Source organism: Panthera tigris, chromosome C2 (genome assembly GCF_018350195.1).
Source record: "Panthera tigris isolate Pti1 chromosome C2, P.tigris_Pti1_mat1.1, whole genome shotgun sequence".
NCBI lineage: Eukaryota > Metazoa > Chordata > Mammalia > Carnivora > Felidae > Panthera > Panthera tigris.
Genome location: NC_056668.1, coordinates 81,647,826 through 81,660,383, shown reverse-complemented (window position 1 = coordinate 81,660,383; position 12,558 = coordinate 81,647,826). Strand labels below are relative to the sequence as shown.

General features: G+C 35.3%; 1 protein-coding gene across 8 annotated transcripts in view; it reads left to right on the top strand.

Annotated features, from left to right (window-relative positions):
• VPS8 (VPS8 subunit of CORVET complex) overlaps positions 1 to 12,558 on the top strand; it is a 250,022-nt gene that overhangs the window by 128,443 nt on the left and 109,021 nt on the right. For all 8 annotated transcript variants that reach the window (XM_007083608.2, XM_042956666.1, XM_042956660.1 and 5 more), the window contains 3 exons: positions 948 to 1,030; positions 1,776 to 1,860; positions 2,647 to 2,745. In XM_007083608.2, coding sequence (XP_007083670.1) covers positions 948 to 1,030; positions 1,776 to 1,860; positions 2,647 to 2,745 — 267 coding nt within the window. The remainder of the gene's footprint in view (positions 1 to 947; positions 1,031 to 1,775; positions 1,861 to 2,646; positions 2,746 to 12,558) is intronic.

Genomic DNA, 12,558 nt, shown 5'->3' with positions numbered 1-12,558 from the left:
TGTGTGTGTGTGTGTGCGCGCGCGCGCGCATGCCATAAAATTGATTTTAACCACGTTCAGTGTACATTTCAGTGGCTTTAAGTATATATGATTGTTGTGCGGTGATCATCACCATCCATCTTTAGAACTTTATCATGAATTCCTGAACTGAGCCTCCCCATTAAGCAGTAAGCATTAACTCCCCATTACCACCTTCCCCAGCCCCTGCCAGCCACCATTCTACCTTCTGTCTCTATGAATTTGACTACTTTGGGTACCTCATATAAATAGAATCATATAATATTTATCCTTTTGTGACTGGCTTGTTTCACTTAGCATAATGTTTTTAAGGTTCATCCATGTTATTTCATGTGACAGAATTCCATTCTGTTTTAAGGCTGAATAATATTCCATTATATGCATATACCATAATTTGTACATCCATTCATCCATTAATGGACATTTGGGTTATTTCTACCTTTTGGCTCTTATGAATAATGCTATTTTGAAAAACCCTAATGTTTAAGTAGAAAAATTAAACATGCAAGCATGGATACTACCTATGGACAGTAGATTTTAAAGAACCGTGAGACATGAAAGCACCAGACAAAAATTCACTTCTTGAAAGAATATGTATGGACATTTTTGGCTTAGTGGAGGGTCAGATATTAGAATATTAGATATTCTAATAAGGATTTATTTACAAACACTGTGGCATTTCTTCCATGTTTGAAAAATAGAGCCATTTATCGTTTTGTAAGACTTCATTACAATGTGATCAACATAAGGGTACCTCCTGGTACTTCGTATATGGGAAAGCCAAGTCAAAACATCAACTAATAAGACCAAAAAAAAAAAAAAAAAGGAAAAGTTACATTTTGTGTGGCGTGTGGCTGAATGGACTCTTAGAGAGTTAGTAAATAAAAGTAGATTCCAAAGTGTTTTACTCATTTATTTTAAATATTCAGGTCCTTTTAGAATTGCTGCAGGCTGGAGGCATAGTTCAGTTTGAAGAGAGTCGGCTCATCCGTATGGCAGAAAAAGCAGAGTTGTAAGTTGTTTTTAAGGCATACATTAGTCCCCGTAGAATTACTAAGTGAAACTTCTGTAACTGGAAGCCTGGTTTATTGATAAATTACCAATTTTTAATTAAGAAAAGCTATGCAAATAACAACAAAAAACCTAAGTGCAAAGTTTTTGTCTTTCAAGTCTAGAAATGAGTAAGTAACATTTGCAAAAATTAACAACGAGTAAATTTGAAGTGTTTGTACATTTGTTTTAGTGTGAAAAAGAAACAACAGTCTTATGATTTATAATTTTAGTTTTATTTACTTAAAATTTCCATCATTTTATAGATTTTTGAGTTGCCTTATACATATTCTAAACAATGCAGAATTTAACATAGCAAATGAGATATGATGTGTTAACACTACTATTTATCTGATTTGTTGAATATTTCATTTGACATATTTAATTGTCAACAGAGAAAATTCATATAGTTAATTGATAACTAATATTTTAACTATTTTTTATGTGACACATTATTGTTTTAACATTTATTTTGTACCCAGCTTTGAAATTTCTTATAAACTGAGCATTCAGCAGCATCTTAAACCTGTATTTAGAGGAATGGCAGATACTACTCTCCCTTAGCTACTGTAACTTCATTTCACAGTAGAAATCAAATCTATATTCATTTTTCTTAATACCAACTTCTATGAGCAAACTTCTTGAAACAATAAGCTAATAACCACCTGCCTGTTTGGTACTCTGAACTTTTTCCTTTTATGTTCTAGCTATCAAATTTGTGAGTTTATGTATGAACGAGAACACCAGTACGACAAAATTATTGATTGTTACTTACGTGATCCACTGAGGGAGGTGAGTTATGAGACTACTTTACCCTTTTGTCTTGCTCAGTCTTCCCCTCCCCTTATTGAGTAGAAATAACTAGTAAGTAGGTCTAACTATTCAGCACACCTATTGGGACATGTTTGCTGATTCAAGGTTTTTTTTCATTTATTCAACAGATTTTTTTTTTATCAAGTGCCTACTGTTAGCCAAGTATACATTGATCATTAAAACATATATTTTCTATAATTTTAGAACTCAGAGTTTAGTGATGGAGACTGACCATAAGGAAACCATATATGTAATCACAGATTGTGATGAGTGCTAGGGAGGAGAAAATGGGTGCAACTTGAGAAGATGTTGGGGGAACTGACTTACACAGAGCAGCCAGGGACGGAATCTCGGAGGAGGTGACACACAGACTGAGTTTTGGAATTTGAGATGAAGCCAGTCAAGCAAAGAGCCAGTGGAAAAAGTATTCCAAGATAGGGACAAGGGTAACACAAAAGGGCAGGAATGGTGTGAGATTGAATTGGGAATGTGGATAGAGACCACTAAAGACAAAAGTATGATATTCTTTCATTAGCTTAATGAAATGGGGACCAAAATTAATTGGAATGGATTTGCTCCTGCCAGGAGTCTATCCTAAACTTTAAACAATGACTCATTGTCTTTAGTGTCAGTTTCCCAGCAGTTTATCTGCAAGTGGTTTTCCATCTCCAAATAATAGATACTTACCAAGACAGGTACAGATAGTAGATAGTGACTCAATATTGCTTCAGTGAATGAATGAATATATTGCCTTGTGTTTTTCAGGAAGAAGTCTTTAACTACATTCACAACATCTTATCCATTCCTGGACACAGTGCAGAGGAAAAGCAGTCTGTATGGCAGAAAGCAATGGATCATATTGAGGTGCTGAGCCAACAAAGTTTCTTAAACTTCCCCATTTGGATGGATATCTCCCAAATTAAGTGTATGCTAACTAAGCAATAGCAGGTGTCATATTATTAAGTTGATCTAATTGAAAATTAACTTTTTTCACATAATTTATTTTACCTCGTATTCATAAAGTCCATGTCATATACAATGTATTATATCATAACTTCTGAAAATAACCTAAGTTCAATCAGCTGGTTGACAAACTGGAATATTAGTGGGTTCTTACAGCCTTCTTAGAATGATTCTGAGAGTAGTACTGGTCTTTGCACCTGATATGTGATAGGGAGCCATTCTCCCCAGTCACCCAGTGGACTTTTAGAAACATTACTGCAGTACATTATTCTCTCTGATGTATTTCCCTCTCCATATGTAACAGAACAATGTTTCTGATTTTCTTTATGCATGCTGTTTTACAAGAATACAGGAGTTGACTTTAGAGCAAGAACTTCTTTTTAAAAAACAAGCTTATAGATGCTTAAGTGGAGAGACTAATACATGTGATCACGATGAATCTGAAGAGAGGTCCCGGAATCAGTTCTCACGTTCATTTCCTTAGGTTCATCATGTACACAACACCTCAGAAACCAACAGATCTATAGGTTTTTTGAATCTATTCTGTTTTATGGATTACTGGTAATTGGAAAAAAAAAAAAAACTATGACAAAAGATGCTGAGATAATCCTAGTTTTGGAGATAAGAGATTACAAAGTTTTTCTTCCTGTAGCAAGGGTCAGCTGATGGGGGAACTTCTGGTGATGGGTTTAGAGATGTAGTGAAAGATATGATTATTCAGTATCTTTTAAAAAAAATGTCATCCATATGGAAAATGATAAGAAAGGATGAGCTCTGAAACATTGCTTGTGATGTGAATTCTTTGTTCTAGTTCCCAATGGTTATAAAGTTTAGAGAGATCAGAAATGTGAACAGCATCTTATGGGAAACATGTGGTGTGCAAGGTGGCTCAGTCAATCACCAGATATGTGGTCTGAAGTAATTGCCACACTTTTTTATCTGTAGGATTGAGAACATAGATGTTATTTAATGTTACCATATTCCTGCTAACAAGATGAATGAATATATCTTGGTGGAAAGAACTCAAGAAAACCTTTCCCTATTTTCAGTTGTATCTTTTTTCCTTTAATCATTTTGTATTCTTTTTCCTTTCATCATCCCCTTTGTCCCCATAGTTACATTATGGCTCATTCTTCGTTTCACTTCATCTGCATTATGCAGTGGTTTGAGCACATGGACTCCAGACATCGGAAAATGGAGCTATGTCTCTGCATAATGTGAAACGTGATGAATTAATCAATGAGCAAACAAATTACTCAGCAGAAAACTCATATTGGAGAAACTAGAAGGGTTTTTGTTGCACAACAATTATTTCTGCTGACTGTTTTCTCCACATCTGCACATTTTTTCACCTTGAACTTTTTAATATCTCTTAAGGCCACAATTACAAACATACAGATTTTTTTGTTGAAGGACTTCTGTGGCTGCAGTAATGTGAATAAAGTCAATATTCAATGTGTAGGGGGAAACATCCTCATCATAAAATTTTCTGACAGTATACACAGTGTATAGATTTCTTAATACTCTGGAGTTATAGACCTCTTGTGAGAATCTAATGAAAGATTTGGACCTGTGTCACATAATATTGTGCATGTGCACAGATACATAATTTTGTTTATTATTGCAGGGGTCCATAGACTCCCTAAAAGGCATTCTTAGATTGGGCCTGTGGATTCCAGGTAAAGAATTGCTAGTTTCGATGCTTTTTCCAATATGGACAAAACATGTTTCGTTAGATTTTTAAAAATATTTTTCATTTTAAAATATGTAAGCATCCCCAAAAAGTCCATAAAACAAATGTACAACTTAATACATTTAAAAAGGAAACGGCCCAGGCCCAGGTCAAGAAATTGAGTTACTTCCAATACACCAGACCCTTTTTGTGTATCCTTTCCTGATCAGAGTCCCTTGCTTCCCCTAATATGCCCAGGATCCTGATAATCTCCTGCCTTTCTATATATTGCTACTGTACACGCCTGCATCCCTAAAAAGACATATGTTTGTTTTGCCTTTTTCTGAACTTCAGTAAATGAAGTTCTACTCTATGAAGTTTGTATATTCTGTTGTAGGTAGCTGTGGTTCATTTTAATTCTTGTGTAGTATTCCATTTTACAAGTATATTACAATTTATTCATTTCTACTGTTAGTGAACATTTCTATTCTTTCTAGTTTCTATTAAAAATAGTCATTCTGGGGGCACCTGGGTGGCTCAGTCGGTTGGGCGGCTGACTTCGGCTCAGGTCATGATCTCACGGTCCATGAGTTCAAGCCCCGCGTCGGGCTCTGTGCTGACAGCTCAGAGCCTGGAGCCTGTTTCGGATTCTGTGTCTCCCTTTCTCTGACCCTCCCCTGTTCATGCTCTGTCTCTCCCTGTCTCAAAAATAAATAAAGTTAAAAAATTTAAAAAAAAATAAAATAAAAATAGTCATTCTGTGATCATTATACATGCATCTTAAGCACAGCATTTCTTGAGAGCAGCCTAGCATTACAGCATCAGCTGAGAACTTGATAGAAAGGTAGTTTCAGTCTTTTCTCACACCTAGTGAATCAGAAACTCTGGAGCTGGGACCCAGCATTATGGTTCAATAAGCCCTCCAGGTGATTTTGATGCATGCTAATAACATTTGACAATCTCTACTCTTGGGCCTATAATTGCCAGTTAATTGGGATAAGTATATTCAACTTCACCAGATGCTGGCATTGTATGAGATTTTCCATTAGCTCTTTATCCTCGTTAGACTTTAAAATGTTGCCAATCTAGGGGCGCCTGGGTGGCTCAGTTGGTTAAGTGTCCAACTCTTGATTTTGGCTCAGGTCATGATCTCCTGGTTCATGAGTTTGAGCCCTGCATCGGGCTCTGTGCTGACAGTGCAGAGCCTGCTTGGGATTCTGTCTCTCTGTTTCCCCTGTCCCTCCCCTGCTCTCTCTTTGTCTGTCTGTCTGTCTGTCTGTCTCTCTCAAAATAAGTTAAAAAAATTTTTAAAAAATAAGATTTTGCCAATCTAGTGCATGTATAAGGATATTTTATTATGTTTAAAACTTGCATACCCTTAATTACTAATGAGATTGATAGCCTTTCATTGTTTAATAGCCATTTAAATTCTCTTTCTGTGATGTGTCAGTTCAAGTCTTTGGCCCATTTTTCTATTAGAATGTCTCTTGTACTTATAGGAGAATTTCACGCATCCTGGATATTAGTCTTTTTTCAGTGATACGTGTTATAGTTATCTTTCACTCTGTGGCTTTTTTATGTAGTTCTTTTTAAGAAAAGTTTTTTTTTTTTTTTAAGTAATCAAATCAGTTTTTTCCTTCTAGACTGAAGGAGAAATTCTCCTATATTATTGTCTAAGAGCTTTCTTGTTTATTTTGGTTTTGTTTTTGAATCTTAGGTGCACTTGAAAGCAGTTTTTGTACAGATGTAAGAGGGGTGTCCAATTAGTTTTTAAAATATGGATGTCCAGTTTTCCCAGCAACAGTTAGCTATTTTAAAAGGTTACCTTTCTCCATTGTTCAACAGTGTTACTTTGTCAGGAGTATATCAAGGATGTATATGTTTGTTTTCCAGCACTCTATTCTGCTTCACTGCTCTATTTGTCTCTGCATTGGTACAGCACTATTAAATATTACTGCTTTATAATAAATCTTGACATCTTTAAGGGAGTGTTGGCTATTTTTAAAAATTTATTTATTTATTTTGAGAAAAAGAGCAAGTGAGCATATGCGTGTGAGTGGGGGAGGGGCAGGGAACAAGAGAATCCCAAGCAGGCTCTGTCACTGCTGAGCTGAATGTGGGGCTTGAACCCACAAACAGTGAGATCATGACCTGAGCCAAAATCAAGAGTTGGACATTTAACCCCCTGAGCCACCTAGGTGCCCCAGGAGTTTTGGCTATTCTTGACCTTTTATACTTTTATTTCTTAATTTCTAAATTTTAATTCCAATATAGTTAACACTATATTATATTATATTATATCATGTGTACAATATAGTGATTCATCAGTTCTGTACATTACTCCATGCTCATCGTGGTAAGTGTACTCTTTAATCTCCATCTATTCCACCCATCCCCCACCCATCTCTGTTCTGGTAACCTTCAGTTCTCTATAGCTTTTTTAGTTTTTTGGTTTGTCTCCTTTTTCCTTTGTTTTGTTTCTTAAATTCCATACGAGTGAAATTATATGGTATTTGTCCTTCTCTGACTGATTTATTTCACTTAGCATTATACTCTGTCCATGTTGTTGCAAATGGCAAGATTACATTCTTTTTTATGGCTGAATAATATTCCAGTGTATACCATCTTTTCTTTATCCATTCATCTGTCAAAAGACACTTGGACCTTTTCCGTAATTTGGCTATTGTAAATGAGGCTGCAGTAGATATAGGGGTTCATATATCTTTTCAAATTAGTGTTTTCATCTTCTTTGGATAAACAACCAGTAGTGGAATTACTGTATCATACAGTAGTGCTATTTTTAATTTTTTGAGGAACTTCCGCACTATTTTCCACATCAGTGTGCATTCCTACCAACAGTGCACTAGGGTGCCTATTTCTTCACATCCTCACCAATGCTTGCTGTGTCTTGTGTTTTTGATTTTAGCCATTCTGACAGGTATGAGGGGATACCTCATTGTGGTTTTGATTTGCATTTCCCTGATGATAAGTGATGTTGAGCATCTTTTCATATGTCTGTTTGCCATCTGTATGTCATCTTTGCAGAAATGTCTGTTGATGTCTTGTGGCCATTTTTAATTGTATTATTTGTTTTTTTGGTGTTGAGTTATACAAATTTCTTTATGTATTTTGGGTACTAACCCTTTATCGGAAAAGTCACTTGTAAATATCTTCTCCCATTCAGTAGGTTGTCTTTTTGTTTTGTTGACGATTTCCTTTGCTGTGCAGAAGCTTTTTATTTTGATGTAGTCCCAATAGCTTATTTTTGTTTTTGTTTTTCTCTTGCCTCAGGAGACATATCTAGGAAAATGTTGTTATGGCCAATGTCACAGAAATTACTGCCTGGGTTCTCTTGTAGGATTTTTATGGTTTCAGGTCTGACATTTAGGTCCTTAATCTATTTTGAGTTCATTTTTGTGTATGGTGTAAGAAAGTGGTCCCATTTCATTCTTTTGTGTGTAGCTGTCCAGTTTTCCCAGCACCATTTGTTGAAGAAGCTGTCTTTTTTCTTTTTCTTTTTTTTTTTAATTTTTTTTTTAACATTTTATTTATTTTTGAGACAGAGAGAGACAGAGCATGAACGGGGGAGGGGCAGAGAGAAAGGGAGACATAGAATCGGAAGCAGGCTCCAGGCTCTGAGCCATCAGCCCAGAGCCCGGCGCAGGGCTCGAACTCACGGACCGCGAGATCGTGACCTGAGCCGAAGTAGGCCGCTCAACCGACTGAGCCACCCAGGCGCCCCAAGCTGTCTTTTTTCTATTGCGTATTCTTGCCTCCTTTGTCGAAGATTAATTGACCATATATTGGTGGGTTTGTTTCTAGGTTCTCTATTCTGTTTCTTTGGTCTGTTTTTATGTGTCTGTTTTTGTGTCAGTACCATACTGTCTTGACTACTACAGTTTTGTAGTGTGTCTTGAAATCTGGGATTGTGATACCACCAGTTTTGTTCTTCTTTGGAGTCTTTTGTGCTTTCATACAAATTTAAGGATTGTTTGTTCTAGTTCTGTGAAAAATGCTTTTGGTATTTTGGTAGGGATTGCACTAAATCTATAGATTGCTTTGAGTAGTTTGGACATTTTAATAGTATTTATTCTTCAAATCTGTGAGCATGGAATATCCATTTGTTGTTTTTGTCATCTTCAATTTCTCTCATCAGTGTTTTATAGTTTTCAGAGTATAGGTCTTTTACCTCCTTGGTTAAGTTTATTCCTAGGTATTGAATTATCTTGGGTGCAGTTATAAATGAGATTGTTTTCTTAATTTCTCTTTCTGCTACTTCACTATTAGTGTATAGAAAGGCAATAAGTTTCTATATATAGATTTTGTATCCTGTGACCTTACTGAATCCATTTACCCATTCTAGTAGTTTTTTGGTAGAGTCATTAGCGTTTTCTATAATATATAGTATCATGTCATCTGCAAATAGTGAAAGTTCTACTTTTTCCTTACCAGTTTGGATGCCTTTTATTTCTTTTCCTTGTCTGATTGTTGTGGCTAGAACTTGTAGTACTATGTTGATTAAAGTGGTGAGAGTGGACATCCTTCTCTTGTTCTTGATTTTAGGGGAAAAGCTCCCTGTTTCACCATTGAGTATGATGTCAGCTGTGGATTTTTCATCTATGGCCTTTATTATGATGAGATACGTTCCCTGTAAACGTACTTTGTTGAGGGTTTTTATTATGAACGAATGTACTTTAAAGTGCTTTTTCCATAGTTATTGAAATGGTCATATGGTTTTTATCCTTTTTCTAGTTGATGTGATGTATCATGTTGATTGTTTTGTGAATGTTGAACCACCCTTGCATACTGGGAATATAATATACCCCATTTGATCGTGGTGAATGATGTTTTTAATATATTGGTAGATTCAGTTTGCCAATATTTTGTTGAGAATTTTCCATGTGTGTTTGTCAGAGATATTGAACTGTAGTTCTGTTTTTCATTGGGTCTCTATCTGGTTTTGGTATCAGAGAATGCTGGAATGAATTTGGAAGCTTTCCTTGCCCTTCTAATTTTTTTTTAATGTTTATTTATTTTTGAGAGAGTGAAAGAGAGACACAGCAGGATCAGGGAAGTGGCAGAGAGAGAGGGAGACACAGAATCCGAAGCAGACTCCAGGCTCCTAGCTGTCAGCATAGAGCCTGACGTGGGGCCTAAACTCACAAACCGTGAGATCGTGACCTGAAGTTGGATGCTCAACCGACTGAGACACCTGGGTGCCCCTTTCCCTTCTGATTTTTGAAATAGTTTGAGAAGAATAGGTATTAACTTTTCTTTAAATGTTTGGTAGAATTCACCTGTGAGGCCATCTGGTCCTGGACTTTTGTTTGTAGGGAGTTTTTTGATTACTGATTCAATTTCATTGCTGGTTATTGATCTGTCCAAATTTTCTGTTCCTACCTAATTCAGTTTTTGGAGATTATATGTTTCTAGGAATTTATCCATTTCTTCTAGGTTGTCCAATTTGTTGTCATATAATTTTTCATAATATTCTCTTACAGTTTGTTTTTCTGTGGTGTCTGTTGTTATTTCTCCTCTTTCATTTTTGATTTTGTTTATTTGAGCCCTCTCCATTTTTTTTTCTGTTTTGTTTTTTGGATGAGTTTGACTTAAAGTTTATCAATTTGTTGATTTGTGTCAAACAACCAGCTCCTGGTTTCATTGTTCTGCTCTGTTTATTTTAGTTTCTATATCATTTATTTCTGCTCTGATCTTTATTTCCTTCCTTCTACTGTTTCGGGTTTTCTTTGTTGTTATTTTTCTAGCTCCTTAGATATAAGATTACGTTGTTTATTTGAGATTTTTCTTGGTTCTTGAGGTTGGCTTGTATTGTTATATGCAACAGCTTTTGCTGCATCTCAAAGCTTTTGGACCTTGTGTTCTCATTTTCATTTTCCATGTTTTTTTATTTACTCTTGTTTCTTGGTCGACCCATTCATTGTTTAGTAACATGTTATTTAACTCCATGTATTTGTGGTCTTTCCACACTCTTTCTTTTGGTCAATTTCTAGTTGCATAACATCGTGGTTGGAAAAGATGCATTTCAATCTTTTTGAATTTGTTTAGACTTGCGGCCTAACATATGATCTACTCTGGAGAATGTTTCATGCGCCATTTGAAAAAAATGTGTATTCTGCTGTTATAGGGTACAATGTTCTGAATATATCTGTTAAATCTATCTGGTTCAACGTGTCATTCAAAACCACTATTTCCTTGTTGATTTTCTGTTTAGACCATCTTGTCCACTAATGTAAGTGGGGTGTGAAATTTCCCTATTACTGTGTTACTATCAGTTACTTTCTGTTTGTTACTAACTGCTTTATGTATTTGGGTGCTTTCATGTTGCTTGCATAAATATTTACAATTGTTGTATCTTATTGGATTGTTCCCTTTATAATTATATAGTCTTTTTTTTTTTTTGGTTTCTTTTTACACTCTTTGTTTAAAGTCTAGTTTGTCCAAAATAAAGAAAGCTACCTCAGCTTTCTTTTTACTTTTATTTGCATAATAAATTCCTTTCTATCCCTTCACTTTCAATCTGCATGTGTCTTTAGGTCTGAAATGAATCTCTTATAGGCAGCATATAAATGGATCTTGTTTTTTATCCATTCTGTCACCCTGTGTCTTTTGATTGGAGCATCCAACCCATTGCATTCACAGTAATTATTGATAGGTATTTACATACTGTTGTTTGTTATGCATCTTATGGTTGTTTTTGTAGTTTTTCTCTGTTCCTTTGTTCTAATGCTCTTTTCTTTCATGGTTTGTCGACTCTGTTTAGTGATATACTTGGATTCCTTGTACTTTATTTTTTGCATACCTATTACTGGTTTTTGATTTGTGGTTACCTTAGGCTCATATGTAACATCTTATGCACATAGCAGTCTATGTTAGGTTGATGGTCACTTAAGTTTGAGCCCATTCTTTAGTCCCTTCCCTCCCAGGTTGTAAGTATATTGTGTCAGACTCTGTATCCTTTTATTTATTTTATGGAAGTCTTCTCTTTCTGGTATGCTAACAGTTTTTTCATGAAGGAATTTTTCACCTTTTCTTTCTTATTCTATATTTATGGTAAATCTTACTGATATTAAATCATACTTGAGTTCTGTGGATAAATGCAACTTGATCCTGATCTTATCCTTTTAAATATTATTGGATTTTGTTTTGTTTTAGGATGCTTATATCAATGTTCATGATTAAGACTGATCTGTAGTTCTCCTTTCTTATATTGTCCTATTGGGTTTAGGTATCAAAAATTTTGCTAGTGTTATAAAATGTGCTGAAGTTGTTGTTTTTCCTGTTCTCTGTAAGAGGCTAATTAATGTTGGAAATTGTCTCTTCCTTAAATAGTTGCTCAAAGTCACCAGGGAAGCTGTTTGGGCCTGGAGTTTTCCATATGGAAAAATTTTGAGTATTCATTCAGTTTCTTTAGTAGCTAAAAATCAATGTAGGTTTTTTTCTCATTGCTAACTGTTAATTGACTGTTACTGCAGTCACCATAACTTGTCTAATTTTTATTTGACAATTTACCATGTTGATCTCTAGTCGGTGTTTGCATTTTATCAATGTGAACATGCAATTGGAATGGTAGATGAGTAGGTTACAGAAAACAAGTTAGAAGAGAGTTTCAGGAACGTAAGTAGCCAGTAATGTCTAGGAAGGCTCAAGGAGAGGGCAGATTGGAAGTCTTAAATTTGACAGAAATGGATCTTATTAACAGCAGTTAATAAACAGTGGTCAACCTCTTAGTCTCATTTAAGACTTGTGATCTTACATTGTTTTAAGATACTCCTTGTTTCAAAATCCACTGGCATCAGAAGTAAAGTTTTCAAATTCGTAGCTAGAAAATTTGCAACTATACTCTTCTTCTTTTCCTTGTTTCAAATTATTACTTTAAGCTCCAGGGTGAAATTCACCGGCAGGAAATTTGGGAAAGCTTTTGTTCCCTCTGTTCATCCTGTAGATATCAAGGCTTAAATCCAGAGTTTTCGTGCTTTCATTTACTAAACATTCTGAATTACCTTTTATATCAAAATCTAATT